The sequence below is a fragment of the Gopherus flavomarginatus genome, chromosome 1 (assembly GCF_025201925.1).
Source record: "Gopherus flavomarginatus isolate rGopFla2 chromosome 1, rGopFla2.mat.asm, whole genome shotgun sequence".
Lineage (NCBI taxonomy): Eukaryota > Metazoa > Chordata > Testudines > Testudinidae > Gopherus > Gopherus flavomarginatus.
This window is the reverse complement of record NC_066617.1, coordinates 154,039,910-154,054,564: the sequence shown is the minus strand read 5'-3', so window position 1 is coordinate 154,054,564 and position 14,655 is coordinate 154,039,910. Positions and strand designations below refer to the sequence as shown.

The following is a 14,655-nucleotide window of genomic DNA, read 5'->3' as shown; positions in this document are numbered from 1 at the left end:
GTTCTTACTACTTTTAGTGTCTTTTGAATTACCATTGAGAAGCCAGCCCCACTAAAGGCTTTTGGAGAGAGAGAGAGAGAGATACTGGGGAGGAGTCAGCACTTCACCCCTTACTAGGCAGTGAGAGTCTTTAACCCCTATGTGGGAACAACCCCCCACCACTACCACACCCACACCCACACCCAAACCCACACCCACACACACAGTTGTGTTAGCTGAGCACAGCAGCCCATGCCCCACCATGTGCATTCCAGGTAGTGGGATCTTTGTGAGTCCCTAATTTTGGTACATAGTTCTCTGCTGTCCCTGTTAGAAAGTTTTACCCACCTCTCTGATTTTCTGACACTTCAGCCCATGAGCTGCCATTCTTGTGCTGTCCCAGGCAAGGTCAGGAAGCTGTATCATGGACCCTCAGCTCACCAGGGAAAGCAGCATAACCACCTGCATTTCCTCACCTCCCCACCCCCTGTCTGAGTTGGCAGCAGGTAAGACCAGCTTACTGGGGGCGTGCTAGAGGTTACACCCTGGAGCTGCAGATCCCAACATGTCTTTGGCCTGGGAGTTCAGTCTCAGAACAGATAAAACCAAGACTGGGAGGAGGGAAGAAGAAACAGAGAGACGGAGACATGAGAGTTGGGGGCAGGGGGCTGCAAGCACTATCCAGCCCTATTTGTACGGCAGGCAATTTCAGTAAAGCCTGTGACCAAAGGACTACCTCATATGTGTGACATGAAACCTCAGCCAGAGTCAGAGGTATAGCCATTTGTAATTAACTACATGAGGAATTAAACCTTCCTTAGCCTATAGGAGGGTGGGCGTTTCCCAGTCCTGTTTAGAGGAAAAAACTTTCTCTCAGGATGTTCCTGCTCCCAGCACACAAGGGTTAAATTTGCCTAATCTCTCAGTGGTTCCACAGTGCAGGGTTTTGCGGTTTTTTTTTTTTTTTGGAGGGGGGCATATTTACCAACCTAGACCATGTCAGTTTTCACAAATAGCCCACCCAGGAACAGGGAGAGGTATTACCCCTACCCCATTTCCAGGCAGTCCCTTCAACTCAGGCTGGTGGGGGCGGGACGTGGCGGGGGAGAGAGCTGCCAGGGAAAGAGTTAAGAGAGCCAGAAAGCAGCAGCCTGAGCTGTGTCTGTTTGCTGTAGCCATGAGGGTTGCAGGACAGAAAAGAGGAATCTCTAGCCTGGAGGAGCCAGATGAGAGAAAATCACCAAGAAAGGCAGCTGGGAGGTGAAGGAGGCCCAGACGAGCACCAACTCTCCTTGTGCGTCACTCTTGGGAACCAGCACTGGGACTCGCTCTCGCTTCCCAAAGGAACTGGTGGTAGAAAAAGATGCCAGAGAACTGAATCACCATGTAACAGCGGATTGGGTGCCACTGGGACCTCACTGCATAGAGGAGCCTATTAGTTACCAATAGGGTCTCACTCTACTCCCTTGCTGGCTTGTGGGCAGCGTGAGCTGCAGGGGAGAGAGAGCAAGAGGATAAAGCATTCATCCGAGGAGTAGACTTAAAGAATCTGCATGTGGAATTGTGGGTACAGGGGCTGCTTGCTGTTCATGCTGAACTCCACCATGTGAGCCACCTTTTTGGGAGAGCTGTCGAGGAGCCCCTGTCCTGTGCTTCTGACTCTCCAGTGATGTCTCACAATCCCTAGAGGACAGTGGCACTGTAGATGCCCTTACAGTGCTAACCTGGGGCTCCTGTGCTGACAGGCACCCAGAGACAGCTCATGGTTGTTGTGGAGGGTGGGGGTACTTGCTCTCCGCAGTGCTGGACTGGGACTGCCCTGGAAGTGACTTTCTGGCACCAGGCGCTGGGGAAGAGGGAAAGGCATTTGTGCAGCTAAGGCAGAGGGACTGTGGCTAAGATTTCTCCAGCAAGAAGATGGAGATTGTCCAGCTGTATGTTGTGTTGATTTCTGTGTGGCACATCCGTGCTGTGACCTGGCTGTAAGTATGGTGTGGGCTGGAGCTTGCGTGACCTAACGGTCCCCTAGGGTGGCTGAGGGACCCTAATCCCCACGAGACAATAGGCAGATCTCACAAGAAAAGGGAGGTGTAGGAGACCCCAGCACCCCAAAGAGATGCTGGGGGATCCCCTGGGGTGGGTGGAAGTCTGATCACATGGGGAGAGGGAGTCTGAATATCCCTATGGGCTCTTCTAAGAGTGAGGCTATGAAGGGGAATTTTACCCTTTGAGCTATTAGCGTGTCCATAGCCCATCTCTGAGCGTGGCTAACTCCGTCTATCCCTCTGTGCAGGTACCTGGCAAAGCAGCCCTCCCTGCGAGGGACCCTGCAAGATTCCAGTGCCTGTGACGGTTTGAAGGGCCTGGCGGAGGAGCAGGTGCGAATCTGCCAGCGGCAAGCGGAAGCCATGGACTCAGTGAAGCACGGAGCAGAGCTGGCCATAGAGGAGTGTCAGCACCAGTTTCACAACCGTCGATGGAATTGCTCCACTCTGCAGGGGCTACAGGTCTTTGGCAAGGTTGCCATACAAGGTCAGAGGTCAAGAGTTAGGCAGATCTATGCAGTACAAGGAACATTTACCATCAGTGCCCAACTTCTTGGCTCATGTCCAAACCCCAACCTAATGCTCACACTAAACCTAACTTTTAAACCTTCACCCTAACCCCAAACCAAACCTTAACCTTACCATGCTTATCTTAATTCTAATAGTAAGTAGAACACTAAACTAACACTAGTACTCCGGCTAAACCACTCCCTAAGTCTACCCCTAATGTTCACTCTGACTCCAATGGTCAATCAGACACTGATCCTAATGCTCACCTAGACTATTCATCCTAATGGTCAAGCATACTATTAAACCTAATGCTCACCAAACCCAAAGGGAGTGTGCTTGTGTTTGGAAAGTAGATTCAAGTCAACTGAAAGACACAGTGACTTTGTATTGATTTTGGTGAATTGTTTCAGCTGAAACAAAAAAGGAAAACAAAATGTTTCAAAATTTTGGGTTAGCTTTACAAGGGGATTTAGGCTCCATTAACAAAACAGGAGGAGGCGTCCCCCTCCCCTGCAACCTTTTCACCCAGTGGTTAGAGTAGTCACCTGGAATGTGGAAGACCCAGGTTCAAAGTCCTGCTCAGGAGCAGGGACTTAACCCTAGCTGTCCCCCTTACCACAAAAGTATCCTGACCACCAGGGCATTCTGATGTGGGGCTTGCTCAAGCTTTCCTGTTGAAGGTGTTATACTGTGGATAATTATAATAATTATTAAAATATAAATTATATAATTGCAGATAAAAAATCCTTAGCACAGGGACTGGAAGCCAGGTGTCCTACTTCTCAGGTGGGGGGGCCTAACCACTGGGCTATAAAGTCATTATCACTGTCTCTTACTGTGGCCCAATGACTATTTAAGTATTTTATACACAGTGGAACAGCTTTAGTAGGAGATCCCAAGACAGCTCTACCCCAGAATAGCTGGGAGCCTTCCCTTCTCCCTCCCACAGATAAGTGCCCCAACTGCTGAGCTAAAGGTTATCATGGGGGGCACCGCCTACCCCTTCTGTTTGTGAATACAGCCCTTCATTTCTTTGCTTTTTTAAAAACATTTACAATTTCCAAAAATGAAACAAAATGTTTCCTTTGACCCAAAATGATTTTTCCCTAATTTGAGTCTCCAAAAATATGTTACTGTTCTAGTCTGAGCCAACCCATCCATTTTTTTTTATTTTTCTTTTACAGAACTGCCAGCAGACCAAAAGATTAGTTATTTGCCTTGCTTTAGTCCTGAGAAATGAGGCTCCAGGCCATTCACTTGGAGGGATGACTCTGCAGGCTCACTGACCCTCTCAGGACTGCAGGATGGTTCCTGTGCTCAGCCTCACTGCATTCTCTCTGGTTCTCCCCCTAAAAAAATTCCCTCTGAGACTTGCATCCCCTTCCCTCCCTGCTGGGGACATGAGACCTCTGGGACTGAGGTGCCCAGAGCTGCGTGCATGCCGTGTGGGATCTCCCTGGTGCCCTAGCATGAGGGGCTAGCCTCTCCCTGCTGTGGGATCCAAGACCTCTGAGGATGTAGCAAAACTCCCTTTAATGATTTACCAGTGTGATCTCTGTTTGAACATCTCCTTTCTAAGAGTGACACAGCATTATCACATAGCCCCTGCGTGTCTCAGGCTGCCTCCATATGTCTAATACAGATGAAACTGCAAAGTTTCCTCTCTCCACAAATGAACTGAAGGAGAAATTCCTTAGACAAATCTTGAAGAAATTGTTCCTTCTAAGGCTGCTTCTGTCTCTTCTGCAGGTACACGAGAATCTGCTTTCATTCATGCCATCTCATCAGCAGGAGTGGCGTTCGCTGTGACCCGGGCCTGCAGCCGTGGGGAGCTGGAGAAGTGCGGATGTGATCGCAAGATCCGTGGAGTCAGCCCAGAAGGTAACAGAAGGTGGTTGGTGCTGGAGAAAGAAGAAGCCCTCCACTGGCATGGGAAGAACTGGAAGGATGAATAGGAGCAGACAACAAAGCTTGCTACATATCCCTGGGAAGGGGACGGTGCAGAGGAGAGCAGAAAAATAAATGGGGATGGAGAGTGCCGCCACTGCATGCCCCTGGGATGAGAACAGTAGAGGGAGGGTGGGGCCAGGGAGCTATGAGCAGAGTGACCTTTTCCCTGCTTGGAAGGCCTGAACACCTCTACATCTGCCCCCACACCTGGAGCAGCCTGCCTGCCTCATGGACTCTCTCTCTCTTTCCCAGGATTCCAGTGGTCAGGCTGCTCTGACAACCTGTCCTATGGTATTGCCTTTTCTCAAGCCTTCGTGGATAACCCTGAACGGAGCCGTGGTGTCTCGTCCAGCCGAGCACTCATGAACCTGCACAACAATGAGGCTGGTAGGAAGGTAAAGTTGGTACCATGTGCTGGGGAACATACCCAGATGTCTGAGCCTCTCATCGGGGACCAGAGCCTGTCCCATCCCCCACTCCTTTTGTCCAGATTAGAGTGGCACCCACAAACTGATAATCTCTGGAGGAGAGCCCTTCCCTTCTGATTGGATCCAATTCCCTGCCTTTCCTTCAGAGTCTATCATTGCTCTGCCCCAGAGCAGAGCCTGTTCTTTATATGCCTTGGAGTGGATCCCAATTCCTGAGCTCCACCTCTCTCAGAGCAGTTTTCTTTCCTTCCTACATTCTAAATGTGGATTCCCCTTCCTCTGCCTCTTTCTTAAACTGAATCCATTTCCCTCACTCTGCCTTCAGGCAATTCCTCATCCCTTCACCTCTTTTGAATGAATGGTTCCCTTTTCCCAGCCACTGCCTCCTGAGTAAGCCCCTGACCCTCCCTCTGACTCACAGTGGATCTTGTTCCTTTGTGGCAGAGTAGATCCCTTCTTCTACTACCTCAGAGTGGATCCCTTTCTCATTTTTAAGAAGGCCTGCTCATATCCCTATGCAAAGGGATCGCTATAGTTCTGGGCAGGTCCTTTCCCCCCATAGTGGATCCCTTCAGCTGATGAGTGGATCAGTGGCTTGTATTTCATCTTCCTGTGAGCAGCTTCTGCTCCCTGTCACACACCTTAGAGTGACCCCTTTTCCCCAGGCCTCCCTTTCCCTGACTCTCTGTGTCACAGTCCCCACGTGCAGCACCCCCTGGGTGGTAAGAAGCAGCTCCACTGTAGGCTTAAATCCACTTCTCACTGGCACCCTCAGGTGGGCTGCATGAGGCCCTCCACCTCCTGCCGACAGACGCTTTCTACTTGCCAGGTTATCCTGTCCCACATGAAGGTAGAGTGCAAATGTCATGGAGTGTCAGGTTCCTGTGAGGTCCGCACCTGCTGGAAGGCGATGCCCCCATTCCGCAAGGTGGGCAATGTCCTGAAAGAGAAATTTGAGGGGGCCACAGAGGTGCACCCCAAGCGGGTTGGTTCCCGCAAGCTCCTGGTGCCCAAGAGCTCCCGCTTCAAACCCTACACAGCTCACGACTTGGTCTACCTGGTGGCCAGCCCAGACTTCTGTGACCGGGACCCCCACAGTGGGGTCTTTGGCACCTCCGGACGCCAGTGCAACCGAACGTCTCATGCCATGGATGGCTGCGAGCTGCTGTGCTGCGGGCGAGGCTTCCGCACGGCCCAGGCCGAGAGGGTGGAGAGATGCAGCTGCAAGTTCCACTGGTGCTGCTCAGTCAAGTGCAAGCAGTGCCACCACCTTGTGGAGGTGCACACCTGCCGGTGAGGGGGAGCTGAACTGAGCTGGGGGGAGGGAGCAAATGGTGGGCAAGAGTGCCAGCACCAAGAGGCAGGGTAACCTTGGGGAAGACATGGGGAGGGGATGACTCAGAGAGAGGGACTGAGAGCTCCAGAGAGGAATATACACATGGGGAGGGGGATGGAGACCCTTTAGCACCCCAATGAGGAGGGAGCTGATTGCTCCAGAGGGGGCATCTCTGGGGTGGGGGGTGGGGGGTTGCACAGAGGTTCTTCCGCAGTTACAGAGGGGTTTGTCTGGGATGTGGCTCAAGGGTATTTGGGTTTACTCGCTTGTGATGGCATTCTCTGAATTTTGGGGGGGTGGCGGGAGGGACATGGGGTTGAACACACAGAGTCAAATAAACCCTTAAAATATTAGGAATAAAATTATTGTATTAGCAAAAGATGCGAGCATGAGCTACTGTGTGTGTGAAACCCTGGGTGGGCACTTCTGTGCATGCACTGGGGTGAGGGAGACTGTGCTCAGAGTCCATTCTGAAGGCTCAGGACTCCAGTGCCCTTTGTATGCAGTTAAATGAGGGGGCATTGGTGAATGCATAAGGGGAACCAGTGAGAGTGCAAGAGACACCGCTGACGAAGCTAGTGTGGATGAAGGAGTAGGGAGAGGATCACGTGTTTCAAAAAGAACAGTAGCTAATAGAACAGAGAAAGTGAAGCACTTTGGCTGAACAGGCTCTTTATAAACCAAAACATAATATAGGAAACAACCCACTGGTTGTGTCCATGGCAGGAGGCCTGAGGGTAAAAGACATTGTGGGCTTTGGGCAAGGGCCATCAGGCAGGAACCTGGAAACTAGCAGAGACTCCAAGTGAATCACCCCAGGGCTGATGCCGCTCCTGTTGCTGGAGTCCCTGTTGCTGCTGAGCCTTAGAGGCACCTGGGGGACAGCTGAAACTATACAGTGCCCGGGTTGGTGTCAAATGAAGTGCCAAGGACAGGGATTCCCCAGTGAATTCTGGGGTGCTGTCATTCACACTGCTGTATGGAGCAGAGAGGAGGCTGTGGCACTTGGCTGAAAGCAGGGGTGGGCACTAGACATTATCCCTGGGGACAGAGAGACAGACAGAGGTTGAGAAAAGTTGCTTCAGGTCCTGTCAAGTTTCTCCTCCTCTCTCTGCCTCCATAGGGTCCATTCAGTGTCCTATTCCCCCTTTTCCCTTCCTCCCTGGGGTCTTCCTCTGTCCTCTCTCCTCCACTCATCCCTCAGTCAAGCTGAAGAATTTCTGGCTCCAGAGCAGCACCTCCTCTTCGCCTTTCTCTTCACTCAGCACTTGGTATGTCTCGTTCCTGCGGCAACCATAACGAAGCACCTGAGCAGATAGACAGAGAGATAGATAACCTTATCCCCAGAGACTGGTGCAGACCCCTCTGTCCCCTACCCTAGAGTCAAGGGACCCAAACACCAGTTAAGGGAGTCCTGGGAGTGAAAGGAGCGGTCTCCTCGTAACATTAGCCCTGCAAGTATGAGAGCCTGTCTCTTGACCAATGGAGGGCCGGGAAGAGAGGGTCCTGTCCCTAGGTCACTGCAGGGTGGAGACCTTGGGTGAGGAGATCCAGTCAAAGGTAGCAGGGGGGCAATCCCTGATGGAAAATGTAGCTGGGCTGCACTAGGCTGGTGACCTAGGATTTATTTATTTTTCTCCCATTTTGTTCTCCATAATTTCAGATTTAATTAAAAATAACTTTTTGAAGGTTAAGGGCCTGAGATATACACGAGGTTAGACTAGATGGTCTAATGGTCCCTTCTGCCTTAAACTCTACAAATCTATGACGTAAGTTTCTAGCCCTGATGGTTGTGAAGAAAACCTTCAAAATATGAACTCATGACATCTGCCTGAATTTGCAGGCAGCTTGAAACAAGGGCTCTGAGAGGCTTAACCTTCCACGTTTATTTCAGTGGGTGCTAACTCATGTCCAATTATGCTGATTTAAAATGTCAGCACTGTTATCTGAGAGACAAGGTGGGTGAGGTAGTATCTGTTAGCAATGTCGGTCCCAGGATCTTAGAGCGACAAGGTATCTGTTTTACATCTAATTACAGCTGTGAATAAGAAGAAAGGAGGAGGATCAATTTATGGAATTTTGCATAATCTACTGTGAGTGACCTTTGAGTTTGTGCTCCTAGTGCATGGTGCCTGGAAGATACACAACTTTTCTGCCCCCAGTCTGTGAAGCCAAAGGTCTTAGAGAAGGAGTGGAGCCTGGGGGGCAGTCTAGTCGACTCTGGTGGTGGGTATGGGGTGTGATGTAATAAAGTAGTGTGATAGCTCCCTTTGATGGACACCCAGCCAGCCAGCTAGCTGTAAAATCCCTCTTAGTAGCTGTTCTTTACCTGCTTTACCTCTAAAGGGTTAAAAAGTCCCCCAGGTAAAGAGAAAAGAAAACAAAAGTGGGCACTTGACCAAAAGAGCCAATGAGGTTAGAATTATTTAAAATGGGAAAGGAAACTTTCCCTTTGTCTGTTGTTCTCTGGGCTGTAGGGACAGAACAAGGAGCAATGGTCTCAAGTTGAAGTGAGGGAGGTCTACGTTGGATATTAGGAAACACTGTTTCACTAGGAGGGCAGTGAAGCACTGGAGGAGGTGGTGGAATCTCCTTCCTTAGAGATTTTTAAGGCCTCGCTTGACAAAGCCCTGGCTGGGTTGATTTAGTTGGTGTTGGTCCTGCTTTGAGCAGGGGATTAGACTAGATGACCTTCTGAGGTCTCTTCCAAATCTAATATTCTATGACAGAGCAGCAATGCTGTAAGCAAGAATGCTGTGTAAGGTTTGAACATTTAGATAAACGCGATCAGGTTTATTCTTTATTTTGGCTTGTGGCTCTCCTCTGTGCTAACCCCAGGTGCTTTTGTTTGCTTGTAACCTTTAAGCTGAACTCCCAATAAAGTTATTTTGGTGCTTGATTTTTGGAATTGCTCTTTTAAAATCTAGCAAAAGCCCAAGTTCCAGATGTATTTTCTTTCTTTTTGTCTTTAATAAAAATTTACATTTTTTAAGAACAGGATTGGACCTCCTAAGAGGTTTGTGCACATGTTGTTTAATTAGCTTGTAGTTACAGCTAATTTCCTTTGTTTTCTTTCTCAGCTCTTCCACGGGGGGTGGGTGGGTGTGTGTGTGTGTGTGTGTGTGTGTGTGTGTGTGTGTGTGTGTGTGTGTGTGTGTGTGTGAGAGAGAGAGAGAGGGGGGGGGGGGCTTGAGGGTAACCCACAGGGAGGAATTCCCAACTGCTCCTTCCTGGGTTCAAAGGTTTTGTTTTTTTTTTGCATTCGGGCGCTGGCAGCATTTACCAAGCCAAGGTTATAGAAAAGCTGTAACCTTGGGAGTTTAATACAAGCCTGGAGTGGCAAGTATTCATTTTTAAAATCTTGCAGGCCCCCATCCTCTGCACTCAGAGTGACAGAGTGGGGATTCAGCCTTGACATAGGGTCAGGTGGATTTCTCTTTGACCTTAGTAGTTGGTGCACCTTCCTCTGCTGCTTTCTCCTCACTGGCACTATTGCATCAGTTACATTCAGATTTTTCAAAATCATAAAGACTAGAAAAACTTTTTGATGGACATTTAAATTTAAATTTTATCACGAGTCCAAGACACATCATATGTGCCTGGTTCTAGGTATAACCAAATCCCACTGAGGAGTCAAGCCTGAAGAGTCCAGCAGAGGATCTCTGATCATGTTTTGAACATCTGCACCATCTGCTACAAGTGGCATCTCTTTTTGGAAACCCAAGTGGGTGAAGCTTGATTTCTGGGTGAAGTTAAAGAGAGTACCACAACACCCACCCCACCCCAATTCAAGTCCTGCAGGAGGGGAAAATCCTGGGGCAGGGAAGGGGCAGGACAGAGCCAAGAGATGGGGAAACTGGAGTTGGGAGGGCTGCCATTCTGGACAGTGAATTGTCAGTGTGGAGCTGGGTAGATCCCTGGGGAGTGGGGCAGCTCCTCACCTTCTGGCTGCTGAGGCTGTGCTGTAGGCACTGGTGACTCTTGAATGCACAGTAATTAGGGTGCTGAACTCTATCTGAGTCACAGATCTGGGGAGAGAGGAGTGAAATGTTAGAGAGAAAATAGAGGCGAGGAGGAGGGATGAGGGGACAGTGAGGTGTGGCACTTACTTTGTTTGGGAAGTCCCCTCCTTGGAAGAAAGCATATTCCACTTGCAGCCAAAGGATCACGCGGGGGTCATCACAGCCGTGCGTGGCCAGGCGGCCACACCAATAATCTCCACGCAGCCCGCCGTACACCTCCATCCCATAATACCCCATTGCCTCCAGGGAACCAATCTGCAAACAGAGGGGAGCATTAGAGACAGGCGAGTGTCCCTAGTGCAATGCCCCGGTTGTGCCTAATCCAAGACCCTGCCTCACAGCCAGGAGCAGCGGAAGGGTTTCTGACGCCCTAGGCGGACAGCCATTTTGCTGCCCCCCAGGGCCCCAGTGGACCTACCACAGCAATGCCGGCGGATGGTCCACTGCTGGAAAGGCTCCAGTGGAGCTGCCGCAGTGATGCCGGCGGGCGGTCTGCTGGTCTAAAGGCTCCGGTGGACCTGCCACAGGTAAGTCCACCGGACCCGCATGCCACCCCCCCGGCAAAATAGCGCCCCCAAAAAATTCTGGCGCCCTAGGCCATTGCCTAGGTCACCTAAATGGTAGCGCTGGCCCTGCTCACAGCCTTGGGTACAAGCGGAACTGGGTCTGTACCTTATTGCCCACAGCCTGATACTGGGCAGAGATCTCAGGGTTGATGTAGATAGTGAAGGTGCCAACATCGCAGTGAACACGTCTCAGATCTGACACCCCACGGCACTGCTCCCTCTTCAGTGAGCAGAAGGCACAGTCAGGGCACAGTTCCATGTGATGCCTTCCAAGACTATCACACACCTAGAGAGGAAGAAAACAGCAGGGTGAAGGGGCTGTAGTGGACTGAGTGGGGCAAGGAGGGAGGGCATGGGGAGACTGAGAGCTGGTCTCCAGGGCCTCCCATGCTCTTGGACCAGACTCTGTGTGTAAGTCCCATCTAATTTATAATCTAGCCACTCCAGCCCCAGCCTCTTCCAACAGGAGGGACTGTAGAAAGCAAAGCCAGAACACTGGCTATTTGGGGAGTTCTCATATACTCTCGTACCAGATGCTACACTCAGGAAGAACTGGTAAGAGGGATTAGGGAGTATTGCCACAGAGGCTAGATAGTGATTCTTACCGAATCCCCAAATCCAAGGGTTCTTGCCTCCATTCGCTTCCAAGCCTGGGTAACGGCTGATGATAGGCAGATCCCCTCCAGCATTGCATAGCAGAGAATCACCAGAGCCTCATCTCTCTCCAGCGCTAAGAGGCTAATGCAGAGTAAGAAACAGAGAAAGGAGCAGCAAGTCAATTTCTGGGATCTGTAGTTTCCTGCTGGTTCTTTAAGGGATGAGAGAGAGTGCTGCACTGGCTCATAGTCCAGAAGTTCTGTGTGTTTGTATGAGTGGCAGGCATGTGTACAGTGTTTGTATGTATGTATATGTGTAATATGTATGTGTATTAGTGTATATTTATCAGTATGTGAAGGGGAATTTGTACAATGACTAGCATTACTGAGTTATCAGGTGGCACTACTGCAGTTCTTGCTAGTTTTGTTTATTTGAAGATATACGAATTAGATCTTGGAGAACTGCTTATTGTCAGCTGTGGTGACACACAACACAACAGTGCGCTGGACAAGGAAGTTTCATGCATTTTTAGTGTGCACATAATTGTGTGTGTGTATGCTTGTGAGGAACTCAGTTGGCATGGGCCCAAGAGTGGGTGTGTGAGGAACTGTGCACATGCATGTGGGTATTTTTGTGGGCATGAGAAGGCCTCAGCCATGCATGTACAAGAGTATAGGTGCAAGAAACTCTCCAGGCATGTGCACAAGGTTGTGGTTGTGCAGCTGTATAATGAGCTCTCCAAAGGTGTGAGTGAGGCACTCACAGTATGTGTATGTGCATGAGAGTGTTACCAGACCACAGTGAACTGGTCCTATATCTAAACAAATCCTACTTAATAACAGCAGACAACCACCTACTACAAACCCTCTACAGATAACCCAGGGAAAAGATCTGGAGACAAAATTAAAAAGAAAAATATGAGACTGCCCTGAAAACTTCAAAAACCTAATGAATGCTGTAGTGGGGTGAACAGTGGTATGGGGGCCAGTGATAAGGCGGGTCACCAGCCTGCAGGGGGTGCTCCAGGACGCTGGAAGAGCTAATTTCCATGGACGACCAGCAGGGGTGAGTCCACACCCTTACAAGTGGTGGAGAATGCAGGCAGGAGCGGTCCACCCCTGACACAAGGGGCTAGAGCACAGACAGCAGGATTATCGCCCAGAGACTTTGGAAGGGAACAATGGAACCCTGGTATACTGGGGTGTATTTTGAAGAGGCCCCAGGAGGTAACTCTGGTTGGGGGACAGGTGTCTGCACCCTGGATGAAGGCGGCTGATGAGCCACACAGATTATGGTGCAGTTGGCCCTCCACAAGCAGTTGGGCCAGCCAGTGGACGAGCAGCGGGCCCTGGCAAGGATCCTCTTGCACGAGTGGCAGAGGAGAAAGACTTCTTATACCTGCAGAAGGCAGGGATATGTAAAGAGGGATTGTCACTATTGGGATGGGGGTATGGCACCTCGCCCCAAAGAGAGACAGGGACAAGTCTCACAGCTAATCCACTGGGTGAGGGTACCCAGGTGGCTGAGGACATGTTGGGCCTGTAGGCGACAAGGGCACCTGCAGTGGGCGTGCCCAGGCCCGAGGCAGTGGGTCCAGGTCAGCCCTGGTAAGGAGGCGGGACCCTGGAAGGACCCCGAAAGGTCCAAGGTAGCCAAGAGGCGGGAAGCCTGCTGGGACTGCCGTGAACTGAGCCACATATGGAGGCACTGCCCCCTCAGGGGAGCTGAGGTGCGGCCGGTGGAGGTGCCTGGAGACCTCCAAGGGTTGAAGTGTGAAGAGCTGGTGAAGGCGACACCCAGGACGGAGGGGACCCCGTGGGAGGTTGGGACCCAGACCATCGCTGGGCATGCCTTCAGCCGGGGAATAGGGACAGAGGGGGCCCAGCAAGAGGCTGGAACTCAGGTGGTAGTGGAAAGGGTTGCTGTAGGCACCCAAACCCTGAAGGAAAAGGGTCTGGGGGAGTCTGGACTGTGCGCGCAGCTGGAGGCCCACCGTGGTGCCAAAGCGAGAGCCCTGGACCTCACGCAAGAGTATGCGGCCGTTGTTGAGGAGACCCATTTGCGTAAGCAACTGGAGAAGTCAGAAAAGAAGCGGGTGGCGCTGGAGGCAGATGGGTGACTGGTCCAGGCCAGCAGACACCCCTACCCCAGGGGTGGTGATCTTGAGGGGGGGGTGTACGGAGTGAGCGGGTGTAGCGGGGTTGGAAAAGCCCTGCAGAGGCCTGGGAGCAAAACCCTGGCTGATTGGGAGAAGAGGCTGCAGCTGGGGCCACGCCCCAAACAGACCAACTGAGCTTTATAAGAAGGCCAAGGTAGCCAGAAGCTCTGGACTCTTTCTCTGCTTGTAGAGAGAGAAGGGCCTGGTTGCTAGGGAGCTGATCAGGGCTGGGGGAAGGCTGGAGGAGATGGGGAGCTCCAGCCTGGAAAACTCGCAGGCTGTGGGTCTAGCTGAGGGCCTAAGACCAGTACTAGGGCTGCAGAGGGGCAGCCCAGCTATTGAGAGAGGCAGCAGGTCCAGCCAAACCTTGCCTGTGATGAGTGGTGTATACTGCAGTCTGCTCCAGGGTGTGGGGCTAGATGGTGACTAGCAGTAGCCTTACACTGCAGTGAGGTGGGGTTTGTGGGTGTGGGGGTACTGCTAGGGGGGCAGCAAGCCAGAGAAAGGGGCACCGGGGTCCTGAGAGTGGTAAGGCAGATCACCAGCCTGCAGGGGGTGCTCCAGGATGCTTGAAGAGCTAATTCCCATGGATGACCAGCAGGAGGCGCCACAGGAGTGAGTCCACTCCCTTACAAATGCACATCAAACACACACACTGACCAAATAGCAAATGACTTTAACATTGCCACAAAAGACTCTCTGAGACTTTACCAGACCAGCATAGCATCCCTAACCACACAATCCTAACCACACAAAACAGGACTGCCATCCAAGAGAAAGCAAAATGATTTCACTGAAGCTGCCATATACTCAGGAATAAAGTGAGAAACTCTCCAACTTAAAACACAGAAAGGTACATGTCACTCACCTACGCACAGCTTGCCACAGCTCACTGATGTACAACAAATCAGTGCTCTAGCAAAAAAACTGGAGCACCTGAAGAAAAAATTAACACAGACTGAAGATATGATGGACACCAAATGCTTCTGGCAAATCTGGAAAAAACTGAAGCCAACTAAATTAAAAAAAACCCATCTATTCAGAATAGTAGAATCTGGACAGAG

At 50.9% G+C, this 14,655-nt stretch overlaps 2 protein-coding genes across 2 annotated transcripts in view; one reads left to right on the top strand and one right to left on the bottom strand.

Annotated features, from left to right (window-relative positions):
- The first annotated feature begins 1,896 nt into the window (after positions 1–1,896).
- LOC127058113 (protein Wnt-4-like) lies at positions 1,897–6,209 on the top strand. The gene is made up of 5 exons (XM_050967608.1): positions 1,897–1,961; positions 2,273–2,511; positions 4,284–4,415; positions 4,737–4,879; positions 5,742–6,209. Exons 1-5 carry the CDS (start codon positions 1,897–1,899, stop codon positions 6,207–6,209), a joined length of 1,047 nt encoding a protein of 348 aa, XP_050823565.1.
- Positions 6,210–7,441: 1,232 nt separating this feature from the next.
- Positions 7,442–14,655, bottom strand: part of ACRBP (acrosin binding protein) — a 59,838-nt gene continuing 52,624 nt past the window's right edge. The window contains exons 6-10 of the mRNA XM_050967455.1: positions 11,442–11,574; positions 10,943–11,122; positions 10,358–10,525; positions 10,190–10,276; positions 7,442–7,555 (exon numbers count right to left, since the gene is read on the bottom strand). Coding sequence (XP_050823412.1) covers positions 7,442–7,555; positions 10,190–10,276; positions 10,358–10,525; positions 10,943–11,122; positions 11,442–11,574 — 682 coding nt within the window. The remainder of the gene's footprint in view (positions 7,556–10,189; positions 10,277–10,357; positions 10,526–10,942; positions 11,123–11,441; positions 11,575–14,655) is intronic.